A 23249-nucleotide genomic window follows, 5' to 3' on the forward strand; every position below is an offset into this window, starting at 1 on the left:
CTCTCCTCTGCTCTGTTAGAATCTCTGCGAAGGGTGCAAGGCCATCCCTCTCCTCTGCTCTGTTAGAACCTCTGCGAAGGGGTACAAGAGGACTGGCCATGGCTGTATTTGAATTTATGATTTCAAATAGAACAGTGGCTTTTACTGTCATTTACAAATACAGAACTCCTCCTACAATGTTTCTATGCAGTCACCCACACTCCTTCCACCTCTGTCCCCTCCTCCTCTCTGTGTGTCCCACTTTCATAATCTGTCTCATTGTCATTTGTGAGTCTTTACCTCTCAGGCTGTGACTGCTCACAGCTGTGTGGTGACTGAAGTGCACTGCCCTGCCCTTTCTTGTGGAATTACTGCTTTCTGTCACTGCTGACGATGCTTGCACTGTGCATGACTCACTGCTGGCTTCTTGTAGCTCCTCTGAGTTGCTGAGTTTTGGGAACAGTTTGTTGGTAACTGTAGTTGGCTTTTGGATTTGACCTAAACACAGTCATTTGTATACTTCTAGAATTAAAAAGGATCTAAAGTCTTTACATAATTTTCTTTTTTAGTTAATTATTTCTGTTTTATATGTATGAGTATGTTGCCAGCATGTTTTTATGTGCAACACATGTGTGCCTGGCATTCATTGGGTACTGAATCTGTTGGAATTGGAGAGGGGTTTTGAGCTGACATGGGAGTTCTGGGAACTGAGCCAGGTCCTCTGAAAGAGCAGCAAGTGCTCTTAACCACCAACCCTACTCTCTCCAGCCTGGTTTGTTTCCTGAGGAACTTTAGCAGTGTCTGTCAGGTTTTGACTTTTTTTCAGATCCTGTCATTGCTCAGTCCCACCAGAATCAGCTGCTGTGAGGTGGCCCTCATGCCTGGTGTTAGACAGGACACTGATGTGGTGATGAGATGTTACACAGCAGGAGAAGACAGGCTTGCCTTTGTAACCTGCCCCTCCCTGTTCTCTTTGCTTCAGTCATGGCCTGGCAATGCATAGTGCAGGGGCTGCCCCTACCTGTTCCCAGAGCCCTCACTCAGCTCCTGCCTCTAGGCTTGGTTTAGACCCTAGCGCTAATGAGTCCCCTTGTTGCTGCTGTAATCACCAGGGACAGGAAGGAATCTAAAGCTACAGAGTTCACTACCAAGCGTGAAGAATTTGTGGGACATCATACAGTAGACCCCGGTCCCCCTTCTCGTGTCGGCAGCCAGTGGGCTTCAGAGCATTGGTGTCAGGATGCCTCTGAGGACAGCACCATTCCCGGCAGGGGGTCTTGGCAGTCCCTCCCCATCTGCCAGTCTAGTAGAGAACACACTTCTCTCTCCCTTATAAATTTGAAAGTGGGTTGGTTTTGTTTGTTTGTTTGTTTGTTTGTTTTTTAAAAGAAATTCTGCCTTTCAGCCAGGTGGTGGTGGCGCACACCTTTAATCCCAGCATTTGGGAGGCAGAGGCAGGCAGATTTCTGAGTTTGAGGCCAGCCTGGTCTACAGAGTTCCAGGACAGGCAGGGCTACACACAGAAATCCTGTCTTGAAAAACCAAAAAGAAAAAAGAAAAAAAGGAAAAAAAAATTCTACCTTTCAAAATCATAATTAAAATTGAGAATGTCTCTGGCTATCTTTTCTTTTTTAATAAAAAAATCATTTTGCAGGGGCGGGGTGCAGCGGGGGCTAGAGAGATGGCTCAGGGATTAGGAGCATCAATTCCCAGCAATCACACAGTGGCTCACAACCGTCTGTAATGGGATCCAATGTCCTCTTCTAGTGTGTGTGAAGACAATGACAATGTATTTGTTTATACAAAACAAATAAATCTTTAAAAAATATTTATTTTTATTTTATGCTTTTGGGCATTGTGCCTGTATGTATATATACAGAGGCTGGAAAAAAGGATGTCCAGCCCCCTGGGACAAGAATTGTAAGCAGTTGTGAGCTGCCATGTGGGTGCCAGGAATCAAACCCTGGGCCTCTGTTAAAACAGCCAGTGCTCTTTAACCACCAAACCAGCTTTCTAGCACCTATTTTTTAAAGTCCTGGCCTGTGATTGCTTTGTGGAAGTCTCATTCTTGTTTTAAAGATCAGGCCAAGTAGATAGGTTGTGGAACATCCTTTTTGTAGCACCCTGCCCTTAGGTTGTATCACCAGGAGCCTTGTTTTCTTTGTAGACAGGAGATACACTGTTGCTCCTCTCTGGAGCTGTTGGCAAGTGGTGGGTCCACTCTTGTCTGTTACCAGAATTTCTCTCCCTCTGGGCCTTCACTATCTCTGTTGTTAGAGGAAACTCTACATTAATGCCTTCCTGTTACAAAAGCAAAACAAAACAAAACAAAACATTTTGTTGAAAATGTTTGGGAGACAAAAACTGAAGAAGGGGCATGAGTTAACACACACACAATTCTAAGAGAAATGTCTTATTTCCCAGTTACTGTTTATTAGCCATCCTGTATATCTCATTATATATTAATGTCAGTATACATCATCCACTGCTTTCCACAGCTTATACTCCCCTCAGACCTCAGCACTAAGCCGTTTAAAAGCCTTCCTGCCAGCCTGTTCATAGACAAAACCTCCCTGGCACATTCTCCTGCACATTATCTTTGCATTAGTTACTAAAGAAGGGCAGCTGAACACCCAAGCTTCCTGCCCCAGTGAAACCCTCGTGTCTCCTGGCAGGAGTAATGGGTGGGTAGATAGCTTCCTGCTGTGAAATGTGCTACCTTGCATGTTACCGCTGCCTTGTTCAGTAACTGCTGCCCAAATAGCATTGGCTTCATTTAGGGCCTTGCCCTTAATTTTGGGTATGAATAGTAATAATAGTTCTATCTGTGAACTTTGTGAGCCTCAATTTTGTTGAATAAATACATGGAAGAGAATAGCTATAATAATTTTCTCAAGAGGCTGCAAACTAGTTTCCAAACTGTACTATCTTACAGCTCCTTCCACCAGCATGTGTTTTGGGCCTTGTTGTGATTCCTAATATGTTATGGTGTTTGTGTTTGTAAGGGTTCCATTTGCCTTGATGAAACACCATGACCAAAAAGTAAGACGGCGAGGAAAGGTTAATCAGCTTACACGTTCATGTCATTGTTCATCATTGAATTAAGTCAGGACAGGAACTTAAACAGGGCAGGAACCTGGACACAGGAACTGATTCAGAGGCTATGGAAGGGTGTTGCTTCCCGGCTTGTTCCCCGTGACTTGCTGAGACTGCTTTCTTAGAGAACCCTGAATCGGCCGGGCGGTGATGGCGCACGCCTTTAATCCCAGCACTTGGGAGGCAGAGGCAGGTGGATTTCTGAGTTTGAGGCCAGCCTGGTCTACAGAGTGAGTTCCAAGACAGCCAGGGCTACACAGAGAAACCCTGTCTCAAAAAACAAAAACAAACAAACAAACAAAAAACAAAAACAAGAAAACCAAAAGAACCCTGAATCACCAGCCCAGAAAGAATCACTACCCACAACAGCCTGAGCCCTCCCTGTCAGTCACTAATTAAGAGCAACTCTGCCGTCTTAAGTACAGCCTGATCTTATGAGGGCATGTTCTTTATTGAGACTCCCTTCTCTCAGATGACTTTGTCCTGTATCAAGTTGACAAACTGTCCAGCACAGTGTCGAACATTATTTTCATGTCCTTATTTGCCCAACTGTGTATCTTGTTTGAGGCGTGTCCGTTCCCACCAGCTGCCCGTCTTCACACCACTTACTTGTGATTCTCAGCTGTCCTCTCGAGCTGCACAGAAAGGCTTAGCACTCTGTCCTGTTAGCCCGACGTCTGTCACTGTCCTCTGTTAACACGTGTGACTTGATAACCTTGAAAGATGATGACATTCCTGCATAGTACAAGCCTGCATCACTCAAACTCTGCTACTGGAATTTACTAGTCAGCTCATTCGGTACCATAACAGGTTACTAGAGACCTACTGGATGCTCTGGTGAGTTCTTGTTCCACAAATACTGTAGGAGAGAGTTGGATACATAAGCAAGTGAGTGCAATAAAATGTCTGATGTTGTGGTTTATTTACATCACACTTTCTACCTGAAAAGATTCAGTTACTTATCTTTTCATTAACTATTTCTGTCCTTTTAAGGACTGGAAGATCATTTGCTTTTAAAAATAAGTGAGAGTGGGGCATGGTGTGTGGGGCACACACATTTAATCCTAGCTTGGGAGGTAGAGGCAGGTAGATATCTCTGTAGTTAGGGCCGAGCCTGGTTCACATAATGAGTTTTAGGTCAGCCAAAACTACATAGAGAAACCCAGTCTCAGAAAAACACTTTGTCTTTGTCTCATGGAAGATGGGTATAGATCACAACCATCCACTCCATGTGTCTTTTAGTAGCAGCAGTGGCTATTGAGCACTGCACAGTGACTTGGTTGGATGAGGACAGAGGGCAGGGGAAACTGAAGTAAGCAAGGAGTTACGGAAGGAATCTGTGGGTAGTGCTGGGCTGGGATCTAAAAGGAGACCAGAATTTCATAAACCTGGATGAGAGACAGGAGAGAAGTTAGACCCCACAGAGGGACAACCCTAAGCTTCACTGGGCTTAGGGTTGTGTGGTAGGACATTTTCCAGAACAAAACAGAAGATTGGTATAGCTCCTGAGGAGCTGGCAGAAGAGAGTGTGGTCAAGTCTCCAGGATGCTAGCCTGCAAGAGGTGAACTTTGTAAGCAGTGGTCCCTTCTCTCACCAGCTTTTCTCTGGTTCAGTGATTTGACATGGGCTCCCTCTTCTGGCAGTTTGCACATTCTACATTTGCTGGGAAGTAGACCAAGATTTTAGCTCTTTTCACAACTTACTAGTTTATTAAAGATAATGCGTGCAGCCCTGTGGAAGTTGTATTCAGTTAATTTGTGTCCTAGAACACCTGAGACCCAAGTCTACTCAAGCCTCTTTCTGAGATGGAGGAAGCCCTGTTTGTCCCAGAACGTAAGCACTTGAGGGTGACAGACTGTGAAAAGGAGATTAGGAGAGCACTGGTGAGCTTTGTGCATCCTTGGTCATCTGCCCAGTGTGAAGCTGTGGTGGAAATTGACATGGATGGGTTCAAAAAGGCCAGTGGGCATCACTGCTGTGTTGCTCACCCAGCTTAATATAACACAGCTTTCAACCTTTTCTTTTGAATGAAGTTATTCTTATTGTTAGTAGTCACTATTAAAATAACTTTACATTTAACATTAATGTTATCTAGGGCACTACATTGAAGGTAGCACTTGATTTAATTTTAATGCCTTTCAGAGTAAGTGGCGCAATGCATTTGGTATAAAACATACCTGCAAACATCAGGCCCACTAGATCACATAGATGGCCCCTCGCTGCCATCCTCCATACAGCCCTAGGCCAACAGCTGGATAATTAAGTTGTACAGCTCTTGAACAAAGGGTGCCTTCTTCCTAAGAAGACCATAAGGCAAAGGAAGGCACTGGAGAGGGGATGTGTGACTAGGACCTGTGTCTTAAGAGGTGACAGCAGACTGACTCTGCGCACTGCATAGAGAAGTCTGTGACAGCAGAGCATAGGAAGGAGTGCAGGCAGTCGGTGTCATCCTGCCTCTGAGGCCAAAGGAGCTCAAGCAGCAGGCGGCCAGTGTCATCCTGCCTCTGGGGCCAGAGCAGTGCCAGGAAACTGGAAGCAAGGCTGAAAATGAGACCTAAAACACAGAGGTCCAGCAGCACGGCACAGAGAAGGCTGGAGCGTAGGACTCAGCAATGGCTGGAGGAGGCTCGGCCCTGCAGGGGAACTGAGGCCCCAGCAGTGGCTGGAGGAGGCTCGGCCTGCAGGGGAACTGAGGCCCCAGCAGTGGCTGGCTGGAAGAGGCTCGGCCCTGCAGGGGAACTGAGGCCCCAGCAGTGGCTGGCTGGAAGAGGCTCGGCCCTGCAGAGGAACTGAGGCCCCAGCAGTGGCTGGCTGGAAGAGGCTCGGCCCTGCAAGGGAACTGAGGCCCCAGCAGTGGCTGGCTGGAAGAGGCTCGGCCCTGCAGGGGAACTGAGGCACAGTCCTTGTTGGGTGTCTCTTTAGAGATGCTGAGACAGAAGTGTCAAAAAGCTTTCCCAACTGACGTCTGATCTTCTGGAGCCTGGTCTGTGGAGGACTTGGCACTGCTGGGCCAGGGGACCATGCTGCTGAAGCCCTCAACAGAGAACAAAAAATGGCTTCTTAGAATAGAGTTGTCAGAGATTGTCTCTTTCTTAAATAATGTATCATTTGCTAGCAGGTGTTACCCTCACTTAAGAAAACCATGAAATGCCTATTAGGTGGTGAAACTAAGAATTTTTAGCTTTCTGAGAACTTTTTAAAAGCTAACTGTTCTTTTGAAATGACCCTAGATGGATTTGTCTGAAGAAGAGGGTGGCAGAGTGGTCTTGATATCTTATGTCTTAGAACAGGAATAGAATCAAAAATTTAGATCTGAAAAAAACAGAAAGCCAAATATTTGTGGCTTAATCAGAAGCTCTCTCAGCACATAAGTCCAGAGGTCCAGCAGAGCAGCTCCCCTGCTCAGGATTGTTGGCTGGCTGCCTTGCTGCTTGCTCGTCCAGCCATGTCCTTCTTTTGAGTCCCAAAAGACCAACCAAAGGTGTTAGCCCTTCTGGCAGCTGGAAACAGTCTGTGAAAAGAAACATGTAGATCAAAAACTGAGCATGCTCATATTGCTGTCCAGGACTCCCAGGCTCTTTGTTACTGTGAAAAAAAAGTAAATTATGTTTCTCCATTTGGGTAGCTGGGAATTGAACTCCAGTCCTCTGGAAGAGAATACCCAGTGCTCTCAACTGCTGAGCCATCTCTCCAGCCCTAAGAAAATAAATTCCTTTTTTTTTGTTGTTTTGTTTTGTTTTTCGAGACAGGGTTTCTCTGTGTAGCCCTGGCTATCCTGGAACTCACACTGTAGACCAGGCTGGCCTCAAACTCAGAAATCTGCCTGCCTCTGCCTCCCAAGTGCTGGGATTAAAGACGTGCGCCACCTAGACTTTTCTTCTTAATGAGTGCACACTGCCATTTTCTGGAAAAGTACTGTCTAACAGAAACATAATGCAAGGCTGACAGGATGACTCAACGGGTAAGAGCACTGACTACTCTTCCAAAGGTCCTGAATTCAAATCTCAGCAACCACATGGTGGCTCACAACCACCTTTAATGAGACCTGACACTCTCTTCTGGTGTGTCTGAAGACAGCTATAGTATACTTATGTATAATAATAAGTCTTAAAAAAAAAAAAGAAGTAGAAATATAATGCAAAGAAAGGGCTAAGTGTGTGCCTCAGTGATAGAAGTCTATGTCTAGTATGTGTGAGGCCCTTGATGTGATCCTCAGGAAGGAGAGAATAAGAGGAGAGAGAAGACAAGGCAGGAGGAGGAGGGAAGGAGAGAGCGAAGCAGTAGTTCCATTTAGCTCACAATGGTGACATATGCCTATAGCTGTACAGGTGGTTGAAGAAGAGGATCACCTGAGCCCAGGTGTGTGGAGCCAGCCTGGGCTTCATGTTTTGTTTTGTGTGAGACATGGTCTCGTGTAGTTTGGCCTAGCTTTAAACTTGCTGTGTAGCTGAGATTACTTTGAACTCCTTATCATTCTGCCTATACTGTCCAGGTGCTGAGAGGACAGGCTTGTGCCACCATGACTGTCTCTGTCTTACACCCATAACACATCTCTAGCGTCACGTGGTTACAATTTTTATTTTCCCAGTTGTTGATTCATTTGGGTAAGAAATCATGGGTTGTGCTTCATTGCTGTTGTACAGAAAGAGACACTTAGCTCATCCCCAGGGACTGTTGCTCCACTGTTAGATATCTTCATTTGGAAGGGAAATGACTTCCAAGCGGTTCTAACCAGCTGACAGCTGAAGATACAGCCTGGGGTTGGCTTCAAAGAGAAGACTTTGAATGTGCCCAGAGCATGGCTGACAACAAAAGGTTGGAGTCCGTTGGTGTGAAGAACCCAAAGAGATATGCTCCTGCCCAGCCTGCTGAGGTGGCTCTTGTACTGGAGCCCACTGCTAGGATGGAGAGGGGGGACTGATGCCTCTGAGCATGGTGTTTCCTGTGCCTTCCTCTGTTAAAAATGGCACCTCCCCTTTTCATTCTGTGATGATGAACAAGATCTTCACAGCAAAGAACATGGTGGGGGTGGCATTAATATTTGTTCAAATCATCTGCATGCTTTGAGGTAGTATGTGCAGGGGATGTGAGGATCCATGGCTACAATCTTTTCCTAGGGGACTTGTGTATCCAGTCGTCTAATAACAGAAGTAGTTTCTGTCCTTGCAAACAGCCAACTTCTCCTGTAGAGGGCTGGATGGTAGCTGTGGTAGAATTAGGAGCCCGTAACTGCTCTCTGCCGCATGCTTTGCTTTCTCCTCCCGTCCTTTAAAATTGTGAGAAGCATTCTTCTGAGTTTCTGCCAATCTTTATTCTCTCCTGATAGCAGTTATCGGGAAAAGAGATTTTATGGATCTCATACATGCTTAATATGGCAGACAAGCAACCTAGGGCGAGGAACTGAATATTCTATGTTCATCTGTCTTAGACTTTGGTGGCTTAGATGGAAAATAAGGTAACTGACTTACAGCATCTGCTTCCTTAATGTGAATTTCTTTTTCTGTAATGGGTTTAGCAACAACAATAAAAAGTAGCCCTGAATTTGTCCTTCTGTCTAGTTAGTTAGTTAGTTAGGTGATGGTGCATAGGACAGGAGGTTCTACATTCCACAGCCACATGTAGAGGTCAGAGAACAATGTGAGATCAATTCTCTCCTTCCACCTTTCCATTAGGCTCCAGGAATTGAATTCAGGTCTCCAGGTTTATGTGGCAAGTACCTTTATGTGATGAGCTGTCTTCCTGTCTCTTTCAATCTTTTGTAAAAATACTAGTTGTATATAGTAGAAGAGACCTGGACTGGCTTTTGGTGCTGACCTGTGACTGTGTTGTCACTGGCTTAGTCTTCTTTGTGGCTTGGGCAGTAAGAAGGCGAGAGTGACCCTCACTGGTAACCACAGGAGAGAGGTCTTTGGGCCTGAAGACTAGAAGAACATAGGGTCAGACTGTGGCATTGGATTTAAGCACCAGGAAGTCATTATCAGCTTGCACAGTGTGCCTTTATGGGCAAACAAAAACACGACAAACAGAAGAGGAGGACAGGGAGGGATGGGAAATGAGCAGGAAGGGGCAGCTTACAGTCTCAGACATCTGGCTTTCACAGAGGAGGGGACTTAGAAGAAGGCTGGGAGAACAGGGGCTGGTAGGTATGCAGGGCTGTCGAAGAAGGGTGTTTTTCTCCGCCCTCCATGGCAGCGTGAGTGACTATTACATTCTTTTCTCTTGAAAGAATGGCATCTGCCGTATTGAAGCTAGGAAAGATGTAAACATCTGTAAACAAGTTAATCTAGAACTTAATGGTTAAGTCTTCGTTTCTGCTCTGGAGAGCCACGGTAGGGAATCATGGCTCATGGAGACATCATCCATTCGTTGTCTCTCCCTGAGACCTGCCAGGTAGACGTGTGATGCTAGGAAAGATGAAAGCAAAACACACAAACAAAAACAGTGCCTCTGTGTGATGTTGGTGTTTGGGAACTGTGTCACACTATGAGCGACTACAGCCTTGTTCTTAGATGAGCATTAACAGATGTGTAGCACAAAGAACAGTGTGCCTGCATTTCTGTAGTGGCAGAAACTTCGGAAGGTTTTGCCTAATTGCTTTTATTTTTTCTACAGAGTAAAGTCAAATTTACCTTCTGGGATTGAGAGGCTAAGGTTGGGTGTTAACGCAGTAGAGGCTTGGGAGTGAAAGGTGTTTGGATGGGTTGTTGGCGCAGGAACACATAGGGTTATAGGACCTTGCTCTAGAAAGCACACCCTGAGAGTCTTGTACAGAGATGATTCAGTGGCTTTCTTGATAGATGCCAGTGATAGAAAGACAGAAAGACCCTGAGGGTACTGGCAACGTAGTGGTCACCTGACTACACAGTAGAGCCTATGCTGGAGACCGAGACTGGGCTGATAAAGGAAAGGAGAAAGCTTATAGACCCTAGTGTGTTTTACAATAGCTGTAACTCAGAAGGGCTTGCTTGTACCTGAGAGAGATACCTGACATGGCTGGAGAGGCGTCTCAACAGTCAAGCACACTGGCTGTTCTTCCAAAGGACCCAGGTTTCATTTTCAACACCCACATAGCAGCATACAGTCATCTGTAACTCTAGTTCTAGGGGATCTATCTGATCCTCTTCTGGTCTTCATGGGTACCAGACATGCACATGCAGGCAAAACACTCCAGCATGGAAATAAAATACCTGGAATTGTTTCTTAACTCATTTGTACAAAGCTTTAATTCAGCCATAAAAGGAAAGACATTTACAAATTAACTAGGTAGAAACTTTCCGTCTCCGTTTTGGACAATGGCTCCCACTCAGGATGAAGGTAGGCCTGAGCATTAAGGGTCAGATCAAGAGACGTGTGCACTGACACACTTGTTAGTGTTTGTCAAGCATACATCTGGGACGGCACAGCAGTGTTGCAGGTAAGGTCTCTGTAAATGCTCACTCTGTCGTTGTCCAGTGGACAACAGAGGACTACTGTTTCTGTAGAAGTCACATAGACGGTCACGCCTACACTCACTTAGGCAGTCAGTGTACGTATGAACTAAACAAGCAGTGCCTCCTCCAAGCAGTGCCTCCTCAGGTGCTGTGTTAATTTTAATTTTATTTGAATTTTAAGGTATTACTGGAGCTTGGGTCATTTTTCCTTTTGGATCTTTTCAGTGCCAGAACTTACTAAGACCTGTTCAAGCCAGCCCCAACCTGCCGGTACCAGTTCCAGTACTTCCACCAGCACTATTTCTAGCGGCAGCAATGGCAAACGTGCATCTGCCTGTGGCCAGCAGCCTGCTGCATCCCGTTACCTGCCTCGGGAGGTGCCTCCACGCTTTCGCCAGCAAGAACAGAAGCAGCTGTTAAAGAGAGGCCAGCCATTGCCCACAGGGAGTCTGACCAGTGTGAGCCCAGCACAGGCTGCTGGACCTGCAGGCACCAGCCCTCCTCCCCTCCCTGGAGCTGGGGCCCAGCAACATCCCAGCAAACTCCAGCAAGGTAAGAACCGTGATGATTGGAACTTGTTTGGTGTTCGGGCTAGGACCAGGACCTTGTAGTTGCTAGGCAGGTGCTTGGCTATTACGCTGCTCCTTCAGTCCCGAGGCTTTCATTCCATGTGCCTATGGTATCCACTACTCATACTGAGATGACAGGATCTTTTGTGTCCTACCTAGAGTTTGAGGCTAGCCTGTGCACCATAGTGGGACTTGAAAAATATATAGATATATAAGTTCACACATACACACTGATTGGACAGGAAGCATATCTAGATATTTGTATGATCACTATAGAACACGAACACACACACATTGTGTAGAATATAATAACTCTATGGATTAAAAAAAGTGTGACAATTAAATCAGTCTATATAATGAGTATAAATGAGAGATTGGCTCTCAACCCCACACAGCTTCATTTCACACTCTCTTCTCCCGCCAGTGTCTGGCAAGTGCTGCCCCTGGATGTTCCTATCACCTCACTGACCCAGTAGGCCCCCCACCAGACACCTGCCATATTTCTAATGTGCAAACTCAGTTTTCTTGCCACCACAGCTGTGTCTGGTCAACACATGTCGTCTGTGTGGCCTCAGCAGTGACAGCGATTAGTTTTCCGTAGAGGTCCGTGTGCAGGGCTGCCCCTCCACTGCCTCTGTTCGGAGATTCCTGTGCCTGTCCTCCTTCACTCCTTTTGGATCTATAACTTGTCTGTCTGCTGAGTTTATTAGAGTCTGACCTCTCAGCTGAGTTGAGAGCCTGGGGAGTGTCAGAGCTCGTAGTGTGTGACTGACTTGGTGGGGTGGAAGTCTCTACTGATTCTGCCCCCTCTGCCCTGCATCCTCACCTGAAAGGAGAGTTTCAAATGCTTTACTAAAACCAAACCTAGGTCCGATTCTGTTAGTGCACTTCAGTGTATTCCACAGGCAGGGCTCATACATTTTCTGCTTGAACCGAACCTTCTGCTGCCCCACTTCTTATCAAAGCTCTAACATCTTGTTCCCTGTTAGGCCAACAATAGTCATAGGATTTATGGGGTGCTTTTTTTTTTAACCACTTGCTTTAAATGTTTGTTTTTTTTTTTTTTTTTTAACCATTTGATCTAAATGCTAAGTACTAATTCTTCAGTCCTCGCCAGACTCAGAAACCACCACAGGCAACTGGTGAGCCTGTGGAGTGAAGCAGAGTGTGTGAATAGATGCAGACTGTCAGTAAATACCTGAAGCTAGCTGCGACACATGTGGAAATGTCTGCTTCCTGCAGGCTCTTGCTAGTGGATGGCCTCTTTTCCATAGCACTAGAACTGACAGGCAAGCAGATGTATGTCAGAGACAAAGGGACTTGGTCATGGTCTCTGTCACGTGTTTTATGATAGTCAGAACAGCCTGGCTGTGCATCTCTGTTGTTTGTATTTGTTTGCTTTGCTAATTTACTTTCAGTGTTGGGAATGGAACCCCCAACCTTGTGTGTACTAAGGGAACACTCTTTCATTGACCACATGCCCAGGCCAGGGAAGCCCATGGCTGAGAATTCGTTAGGCCTGCTAGGCCATGGGTCTCTGGAGCACAGACCCCAGGTCTGTCCTCCCGCTCTGTGTTGACTCAGTATAGATGATAGTTGTCACAGGAAACTTACTGATGTCAACATAGCCCATGTTGTAGGATGACCTGATACTTGTGTGCAAAAATAAGTTCTTGCCAGGAATGGCAGTGCATGCTTTTAATCCCAGCATTGTGTTAGAGTTAGAGACAGGTGGATCTCTGTGAGTTCAAGACCAGCCTGCTCCTATATAACAAGTTCCAGTCAGGGATTAGTAGTAGAACCCAGTCTCAAAAGTCATAATAATTATTATTATCATCCCTGGATATTTGTAATGTTCAATAACATGAGGTGGCAGTGAAACGTAGTCAGTTTAAAGCAGAAACAGACTTCTATAAAGATCTACCAATTCAAAGTTCTGTTTTCAAGCATCAAGCTTATACTAGTTAATTCTGTGTCTGCAGTTTACATATAACTTTGTGGGTAACTTACCTCATGGAAACTGGGCTCTCAAATAAGTGTGCCCAATGACAAGTGACAGAAGCCTAGAAATGCCCAGGAAGCAACTGAGGGGAGACCTCCTGGCAGTCTAAGCCAGAGCCAAGGGTATAGAAAAGGTAGGCTTACTAAACGGAAGACATGGGTCACAAGCCCTTACCTGGACAGGGTAGGCTCTCTGAGGTGTGGTCAGAGGTGGACCAGTCTTCCCAGCCCAGTCCAGATGCTCATTGTACAGGCTACTGCTGGTGAGGGAGAGCTTGGTTTTATCACAGAAGAGCCCGATGGGAAGTTGATTGGAAGAAGAGTTTGTTTAACCAGCTGGAGGGAAACCTACCCACCCTGCCCTGATCACATGGATGGATCTGTTCGTACGCAGAGGAGCTCACACAGTATTCATTTTTGAAGAAGCATTCTCTGTCATGTTGTCTTCTCTATGGACCCTGGCTTTGCAGGGGTTCAGGGAAACTCAAGCTTGAAGCTCTTGACTTCTCTTCTTTTTTTTCTCTTCTCTCCTTCCTTTCTTTCTAACAGGGTTTCTCTGTGTAGCCCTGGCTGTCCTGGAACTCACTCTACAGACCAGGTTAAACTCAATCTCAAGATATCCCACCTGCCTCTGCCTCCCAACTGCTGGGATTAAAGGAGTGCACTAGCACTGCCCAACTAGAATTTTTTTTCTTTAAAAAAATTTTTTTAATCATTTTTTTTTCTTCTGGCTAAATGTATTATATTCATGTCTACTTTGTACAATTATAAACAGAAGCTCTGACTAGTATGTGCTTCTTATACCCTTTTTGGATTGAGGCAGAAAAATAATTAAGAAGTTGGATTTATGCCAGTTTACATATGGACCTTACATAGAATATTGCATTGCTGGTCTGCAGGTGTTGAGGGGTTGTATAGAGGAAGGCAAGGAGGGGTGTAAAACAGGGGAAATACCAGTTTTTTGCATTCAGCCAATAGGCAACATGCCATTATTATTTTGGCCAGCTTTCAAAAAATAGAAAGGAGTGGGGGAAAGGTGGCTCTAGTAGGAATTTTCACTGGGCCCTGAAGTAAGAGAATTTACTGTCAGCTATGGTTAGATCATCAAAGCTTAAAGGACCTGCCCATGGATGCTTCTACTCCTGCTGGGATGGATAGGTGGCCACTGCCCGAGGTGGCAGAACTCTGTCCAGGTCTACCCCAGGCTGGGTGGGAGTAAGCTGGCAGCTGCACACGTTACAGTCAGACCCTGGTTGCCAAAGGCCACCCTCTCCACATGGCTGCAGCTCCTTGGGAGGTGGACTAGATCATTTGCAGCTATTTCCTCAACCCTAAGGAAGGAGAGAACAGACCCCGAGCCTGGAGGAGCTGAGCTGCTTCCCCAGCCAGAGTGGCAGCTCTTGGCTGCAGTACTGCACTAAGCAAAGTCATGACCATGGTACTGCCTACCCTGCCTCCAGACGCTCCAGGCAGGCACTCCCTCCCTACATCATTTCTTCATTGTCTCTTCATACTCTCAATCTTGAGATGTTGTCTCTTGTACAGAAACACAATGACAGATTTTTTTTTTTTAGAGACATTATTATTTACAGCAAATTTTTCTGTGTTCCACATTGCTGGTTGCCTGGGCTTGTAGCAGCTGACATGTGAGATGGGAGAGATTCTACCCCTCCGTCGTTGGAATTTAGAACACAAAATACTTTCTCCCTTCGATTTTTATGTGAAGTCAGTTCTACATGTGGTAGAGAGGGGGTCTCAAGAGCTAAAGACAACTATCCTATTTACCTTGTCCCCAAAATCCAGGGACAAGGAATCTGTCCTCTCAGTAAATATTAAGGAACACACATGGCCAACTGTTGAACCGCCAGGGCCTGCTTGCTCCAAGGTGTGCTTTGCTACTTCGTCATTCAGTTAAAAGACCTGTGGTGATAAAGAGCAAAGTCCTTGCTGTTTGTGTGAGTGACAATAAAAGCAGTCTACACGTACTCCCACCACTCCTGTCTGCCCAAGTCAGAGCCTGACTAGGACAGACCCGCCTTCCTATAGCTTTTGGGAGGTCTGTGTTATCCATGGGCTAGAGAGATGGCTCAGCGGTAAAGAGCACTGACTGCTCTGCCAGAGGTCCTGAGTTCAGTTCCCAGCAACCACATGGTGCCTCACAGCCATCTGTAATGGGATCTGATGCCCTCTTCTGGTGTGCGTCTGAAGACAGCTACAGTGTACTCGTATAAATAATAATAAATAAATAATATTTTTTTAAAAAAAAAAGAAAATTTTATCCTCATAGTGTAACATGTGGGTATTTAAACATCAAGAGGAAAGCTTTTTCCCTTCCCATTGTGATTTAATCACTTAAGACAGTTATGTTGCTTAGATTTTTATGGAGACTCCTATTTATAGAACATGTTAAGCCGTTTAAACAGGAGAAAGAGAATTTATTTACCATTACACTCTGTTCATCTTTCCTTTTTTAGGGGAGTTGCATTGATGTGTGCTGACTAGCAGGAGAGGCTTATTTTGAAGCATGTGTTTTGGTTCCTAGCACCCACATGGGAGCTCACCACTGTCTGTAACTCCAGTTCCAGAGGATCTGACACTCTCACACAGGCATATATGTAGGCCTAATACCGAATGTAGATATAAAAATTTAAAAATTAGAGTATATCAGTCAGGGTTCTCCAGAGGAATAGAACTTACAGAGTGAAAATTATGTGGGATTTGTTAGAAGCTATTCCAGCAGTGGCTGTCTACCAATGGAAGGCATGAGATTCCAGTAGTTGTTCAGTCCGTGAGGCTGGATGTCTCAGCTGGCCTTCAGTATACACTAGAATTCCAAAAACGTGTAGGCTGCGCTGCTGGGGAAGGCGCGGACTTTCCAGAATGAGGGGGCTGAGAGCAAGCTTGCTTCTTCTCTGTCCTTATAGAAGCTGCCTGCCAGAGTGTAGCCCAAACCAAAGACGGATGCTCCCATCTCAAACAATCCAGGTTAAAAGTGTGTCTTCCCATTTCACATGATTTAATTCAGAAAAAAAATCCCTTGTCAAATGATCAGTTGCCACTAGCCAGTCAAGAGCTGTCTTTCAAAGGGAGAATAGTTGTCTGCAGCTAAGGGTTGATCCTTGCTCCAAAGTCCCAAAGGTCTCTTCTGTGAGTCAACTATAGGCCTGCTAAAGGCCCACACAATATCCCTGTCTACCCCGAGACCTCAGGTACCATCGGGACTGCAGGATCATGTGGTCCAAGTGGTAGAGCAGCCTGCACAGCAGCCTGGACCTGTTGAACAGTCTTCTCTGGTTCCAGGCCCCACACAAAGCTAACAGCTTTCTAAGTCACTGGCTCTATGGACCTGAGTAACACCCAAGTGAGTAAATGTGCTGTCTCCAGAATCCAAACAAGCCCACTAAACATTGCGCTGCTTTCTCGGTGGTGGGAGGGGCTAAGCGCAGTAACTCATCATTCACTTTAGAAGAAATGGTATGCATGCCCCACACCGTTAGGTTCCTAAGACTTTCACCAAGGTAGGTTTTTGAATGTTGGTTGCTGTCTCCTGCACACTTAGTCCAGTCACTATGATAACATCAAGGGAACATGCAGGGTTTTAGGGCTTGGTTGGTTGGTTGGTGGTTGGGGTTTTTTGTTTGTTTGTTTGTTTGTTTGTTTTGTAGTCCTGGGATGGAACCCAGGGCCTTAGATGTGCTAGGCAAGGGCTCTACCACTGAGCCACACCCACAGCCCTTAAGGCTTTTAATGCATTTTTCCGTTTAGAATTGAGAACTTGAGATAGAAAGCTAGTTTTCCTCCCCCAAAGTAGTTCTTAGTTGATTCATTGGCAAATGGGAATCTAATTTTGAGTTTTGTTTCATCTTTTTCCAGATCTTGGTAACAGTGGATTGGTAGATCATTATGAAAATTCCCACTGGGGACAGCATCCCTCTTACAGAAGTGAAGCCAACTGCAGCTGGGATAAAGTGATCATAGACAGGACTGACCAGGAGGTGTGGCCGTCCATCCCAGTAACCGAGACGGAATCTGCCTCAGAATGTCCTACCGACACTGACTCTGCCTCCAACTGTGGCTCAGAGAACAGTAGCATGGCTACAGGGAGTGCCCAGAGCAGCTTCCCTGGCCACCCGAAGAAGAACGCCAGTCACGGCACCAATGGCGCACTCGTCCAAAGCTCTTCTAACCAGAGTGCCCTTGGGGCAGGAGGAACCAATGGGAACGGGGGTGTGGCCAGAGTGTGGGGTGTAGCCACAGGCTCCAGCTCTGGCCTAGCTCACTGCTCTGTTGGTGGTGGAGATGGGAAAATGGACAACATGATTGGAGATGGGAGAAGTCAGAATTGTTGGGGTGCTTCCAACTCCAATGCGGGCATTAATCTCAACCTTAATCCTAATGCCAACCCAGCTGCCTGGCCTGTACTTGGGCATGAAGGAACTGTGGCAACAGGCAACCCTTCCAGTATTTGCAGTCCAGTCAGTGCCATAGGTCAGAATATGGGCAGCCAGAATGGGAACCCAGTGGGCACCCTAGGTGCCTGGGGAAACTTGCTGCCCCAAGAGAGCACAGAACCACAGACATCCACTTCTCAGAATGTGTCTTTCAGCGTACAACCTCAGAACCTTAACACTGATGGACCAAATAACACTAACCCCATGAACTCTTCACCAAACCCTGTCAGTGCAATGCAGACAAACGGACTGCCAAACTGGGGCATGGCTGTTGGCATGGGGGCCATCATCCCACCCCACCTGCAAGGCCTTCCTGGTGCTAACGGATCATCAGTCTCTCAAGGCAGTGGGAGTGGTGGGGAAGGAATGGGCAGTTCTGTGTGGGGACTGTCCCCTGGTAACCCTGCCACAGGAAATGCCAGTTGTGGGTTCAGTCAGGGGAATGGAGACACTGTGAACTCAGCATTAAGTGCTAAGCAGAATGGATCCAGCAGTGCTGTGCAGAAGGAAGGGAATGGAGGGAACGCCTGGGACTCGGGGCCTCCTGCAGGACCTGGCATCCTTGCCTGGGGTAGGGGCAGTGGCAACAATGGCATTGGTAATATCCATTCAGGAGCTTGGGGCCACCCCAGTCGAAGTTCTTCTAATGGTGTGAATGGGGAGTGGGGGAAGCCCCCAAATCAGCATTCCAGTAATGACATCAGTGGGAAAGGATCAACAGGGTGGGACAGTGCCAGTGCTGCCAGCCAGACCCCTGCCCTGCAGCCTGGCAGTGAACACATGAACTCGTGGGCCAAAGCCACATCTTCTGGAACTACAGCAAGTGAAGGAAGCAGTGATGGGTCCGGCAATCACAATGAAGGAAACGCTGGGAGGGAAGGAACAGGAGAGGGCCGGAGGCGAGACAAAGGGGTTCTAGACCAAGGGCACATCCAGTTGCCAAGGAACGATCTTGACCCAAGAGTTCTGTCTAATAGTGGTTGGGGACAGACTCCGGTAAAGCAAAACACTGCCTGGGAATTTGAAGAGTCCCCTAGGTCTGAAAGGAAAAATGACAATGGGACAGAGGCCTGGGGTAGTGTAACTACTCAGCCTTCAAACTCAGGGGGGAAGCCTGATGGGTCCATCATGAACAGTACAAATACCTCTTCAGTATCGGGGTGGGTCAGCTCACCACCCACCGCCGTGCCAGCAAACACAAGCTGGGGAGACAGCAACAACAAAGCGCCAAGTGGCCCAGGAGTTTGGGGGGACTCAATAAGCTCTACTGTTGTTAACAATGCTGCTGCCACCAAGAGTGGCCATGCTTGGAGTGGGACTGTAAACCAAGAGGACAAATCACCCACCTGGGGTGAGCCCCAGAAACCCAAATCCCAAAACTGGGGAGATGGACAAAGAGCAAACCCAGCCTGGAGCGCAGGAGCAGGAGACTGGGCAGATTCATCATCTGTCCTTGGACATCTAGGGGATGGAAAGAAAAATGGATCTGGATGGGATGCTGATGGCAATAGGTCAGGGTCTGGTTGGAATGATGCCACGAGATGTGGGACCAGTGGCTGGGGCAGTGGCACAAATGCTAAGGTGAATCCAGGTACAAACTGGGGGGAGTCTCTCAAGCCTGGTCCCCAGCAGAGCTGGGCTCACAAGCCCCAAGACAACAATGTGAGTAACTGGGGAGGAGCTGCTTCTGTTAAGCAGACAGGGACAGGGTGGATTGGGGGGCCACTGCCAGTCAAGCAGAAGGACAGCAGTGAGGCGACTGGCTGGGAGGAGCCTTCCCCACCCTCCATCCGACGCAAAATGGAAATTGATGATGGTACCTCAGCTTGGGGGGACCCAAGCACCTACAACAATAAAACTGTAAACATGTGGGACAGAAACAATCCAGTCATCCAGAGCAGTACCACAGCCCCTGCCACCCCCACGACCCCCACCTCGAGCAGCACCACACACCGGGCCGAGACGCCGCCTTCACACCAGGCTGGCACTCAGCTGAATCGGTCACCACTGCTCGGGCCAGGTATGCTGGGGGCCTCTGGTCTTACCATTGGTGTGTGCTCCATGCCTGTGTGAATTCTTGGACTGAAATTCTCAATAGCAAATGACTAAATAGTGTAGCTGGTTTCCAAGGGAAGAAACAAACAAATTCTAGTAGTTTTCCAGGGAAAAGAAGTTGCTGGGTGGGTGTGCTCCGTACTGCCAGGGCTCTGGCCTTGTGTTCCTTTTCATCATGCTTCCAACAACAACAGGTTAATTTTAATTTTGTTTTGAACTTAAGTTTTACTGTGTTGTTCTCTGCTTGTCTGGGTTCCTTGTCGGTTATGGAACCTTTGGGCGATTGACATTCTTTTATAGGAACAGCTCTGAAGCCTTTCTGCCACATGGCTATAGTCTTTCTTGTCTGCTTCAATCTCTTGTTGGTGGTTCTGTGCATCTCCTTGGCCTTTGCCCAGTCGGATGAAGCGTTACTTGATTGTAGTCACCACCCAGTCAAGTGCAAGCGAGCTCATTTTTCTGCCCTGTGCTGTGCATACCATAATCCATCCCAACTTTGCATGGTGCCCAGCACAGATGAGGAAAGAAGCGTATCTCTCTTCAGGGAAGCCGGGGACCCCTCTTGTTATTGTGTGTTCTTTTGCAAGATGTCTTCATTGCTAGATAAAACAAGTGGTTCTCAGCCCTGGCTTTTCTTAAATTGCCTTGGCACTTGAAGATAGGCTATCGGTCCCAGAGAGTCTGGTGAATCTGCTGCAAAGCTGTTCACTGGTAATTTTAAAGTTCCATCCTGAAAATGAAACAGTGTCTGTAAAACATGAGAGTCGTTATGCAAGTCGTATTTGTATATCAGCTGCAAGTCCAGTGCAGAATCAGACTGACTTATGTTTAGAGTTTGTGCTCTGTACAAGTAGAAAAGAAGATGGCTGGATGATCCACTTGGAGCCACGGGACGCTTAAGTACAGTGAGAGAACACAGGTGACACAGGTGGAATGCAGGTACAAAGTGCTGTGCTCCAAGCACAGAGTCAGCCTGACTCTTGAGAACCGTACTCACCAAACGGCAGCAGTGTGCTCAGGGAATACTGTCCAGTTCACAGCATAGCTGTGTGCTGAAATCAGATACACGGGAGACCTCGCCCCACACACTGACTTCCTGGCCTCCTGCTCTTCCTCAGACAGTCAGGCTCCAAGCCAGGCTCATCTGTGTGGTAGCACTTAGAACTCTGTCCTTGAGGCCGTATTGCAGAAAGTGAGCTTTGACTGAGGTCACTGTGTGTCCATTTGCAGGAGCTCTCCTCATGTGGCAGCAGTTTCCTTCAGCTACACTTTCTGCTGGGTACCAATGCTGTGCCAGGGCTGGTGGCCGTGCTGTGCCTTGAGCAGAGACTGCAGCCCTCTGAGCCCTGTCACATGTGCCTCTAGAATCAGGCTTAAAGTCAGGTAAAGCTACTCTGTCCCGAAGACTGCTCCTCCACGTGTGTCACGGATCCTCCACGTGTGTCACGGGGTCCCAGAGGTGGATCCCTGCTCGTGCTTTTGGCTTTTCCTTCCTGTTTTGTATTTTTGAGGGCTTGTGGGGGTAGTTCTTTTTAAGAGTTTTGGGGGAGGGGTGTATGTGTGGTGTGTATATGCATGTTCACATTTATGTGGACATGAGAGTGAGCAGGCGTACGTGTATATTATTACTTGTAGAGGTCAGAAGTTAATAACAGGCGTCTTTAGTCACATTCCACCTTGTATACTAAGACTCAAGTAGTCCACCTAGATAGCTTGCTCCATGGATCCGTTTAGCTCCTGAGCCCTGGGATTGCAGGAAGCCCTAAAGTATAGTCCTCGTGTGTGTGTGTGTGTGTGTGTGTGTGTGTGTGTGTGTGTGTCTGTCTGTCAGCCATTTTACTTACTGACTCATCTCTCCAAGATTCCCCTGAGTTTAAAAGACAAGAGGAGGAATCTTCCCATCTACAAATCTTAAGGTTACTTCATAGTCATCCTGAGGCCAGTGTGCAAGAGAGTGTCACTTCCACTAGTTACTAGCTACTGCCTTGGTGGAGGCTCAGAGAGGCCGTTAGAGTAGGTGTTGAGTGCTGGTTGACTGCCACATGTAAACAGGCCTCTGTGGCCTTGTGGTGGCTCAAGAGGTAAAGGTATGCATTTGGTTCCTGGGACCTTCGTAGTGGAAGGGGCGAACCATTGCCTACAAGTTGTCCTCTGATCTGACTTGCACTAGTCCTATCTCCTCAAAAATAAGGAATTGTAATTTTTTTTTTTAAAGATTTATTTATTATATGTAAGTACACTGTAGCTGTCTTCAGACTCGCCAGAAGAGGGAGTCAGATCTCATTACAGGTGGTTGTGAGCCACCATGTGGTTGCTGGGATTTGAACTCACGACCTTTGGAAGAGCAGCTGGTGCTCTTACCCGCTGAGCCATCTCACCAGCCCTGTAATTTTTTTTTAAACAAATGTAAAGATGTTGGCTTAAAACAGTGTTGTGGCCAGTCAGACTTCTGAACAGAGTAGCAGCCTTGCTCCATACCATTACCAGGAGCAGTTGCAAGCTCTTGGTATCCTCTGCTCCCATTCCATGATGTATGCAGAGGACAAATAGGAAGAACAGGTAGGAATTCATGAGTAGTTGGACATCATGAAGAAGGTCTTATAGCCACTTGAAGAGGCCCAAGGGCAAACGAGACCTTTGTAGGCATGTGGACAATGTCTAGAGGCCCCACGAGCCATGAGAGACTTCTGAGCAGAGCTCGAAGGGTTAGGCTTTAAACTAGTCGTTCTGACTCACAAAACGTGCACAGGGAAGCCTGTGGTAGCAGTCTTGGGGGGTGGGGGGTAGCCACAGGGTGAAGGGAGCCACTTAAAAGGAGCAGTGCCTGGGAAAGCAAACAAGTGGCTAAGAGTTGGGGCACTGGACTCTGGTGGGTGGGGATGACACCAAAGTTGAGATCTCAGCATAGAGTTCGCTGAAGAGACTGCTGTGGGAAAGTAACTGAATAAGTAATTAGAGTCAACAAAAAATTACTTCGAGGCTACAGAGGGGCTACACCTCAGTGAACAAGCACTTTCCGAAGTGAACAACACATGCCGAAGGCCCTTGGATTCTCAATTCCCAACCCCATAAAGAGAATGCTTCAATTAGCAGTACTGGACACATTTAAAAGCTAATAGAAAGGGGCATGTGGAGAGTGCGAATCCAATGGAAAGGTCTCTCTGTTTATCAAGACAGTGACCCACAGCCCAACCTGCAGATGAGGGAAAAGATAAGCACCCATCCAGGCCATCTTAGTAGCTGAGGGCTTGAGGGCACCATGAGGAGAGAGAAGGTGTGAGAGCATAGATGTGATGTCTGACTGTCCAGAGGGCTGCCCTGCAATGACATACCTGATAATGAGTAAAATGGTCGTCATTTAGCTTATGTGGGGCCTACAGGCCAGGGAGGAAGGCTGTCAAGAGCCCAGGGTTAAGGGTCAAGCTTGGGCTCCGATTGTAAGATTCAGCAGCGGGGTGGGAGGAGTGTCCCTTGTGTGTGCATTTGTGTGTCACTATCCCACCCGTGCTCCCCTGGTGTCTCACTGCACCCTCTAGTATCACTTGCCACATAGGAATTCTGGATGGATCTGTCTGCGCCTCTTTGTCCTGGATAAAAGTTCTAAGTTACAGATTGTACCCAGACCCACAGATGCTCCCAGTTGGTACATATTTTTTTTTTTTTTTTT

At 47.0% G+C, this 23249-nt stretch overlaps 1 protein-coding gene across 5 annotated transcripts in view; it reads left to right on the forward strand.

Moving 5' to 3' along the window:
• Tnrc6c (trinucleotide repeat containing adaptor 6C) overlaps positions 1-23249 on the forward strand; it is a 112534-nt gene that overhangs the window by 50650 nt on the left and 38635 nt on the right. For 4 of the 5 annotated variants that reach the window (XM_031352978.1, XM_031352977.1, XM_031352976.1 and 1 more), the window contains 2 exons: positions 10732-11058; positions 16950-19547. In XM_031352978.1, coding sequence (XP_031208838.1) covers positions 10732-11058; positions 16950-19547 — 2925 coding nt within the window. The remainder of the gene's footprint in view (positions 1-10731; positions 11059-16949; positions 19548-23249) is intronic. The other variant, XM_031352980.1, reaches the window with a different exon arrangement.

Source organism: Mastomys coucha, unplaced genomic scaffold (genome assembly GCF_008632895.1).
Source record: "Mastomys coucha isolate ucsf_1 unplaced genomic scaffold, UCSF_Mcou_1 pScaffold5, whole genome shotgun sequence".
In the NCBI taxonomy this organism is placed as follows: Eukaryota; Metazoa; Chordata; class Mammalia; order Rodentia; family Muridae; genus Mastomys; species Mastomys coucha.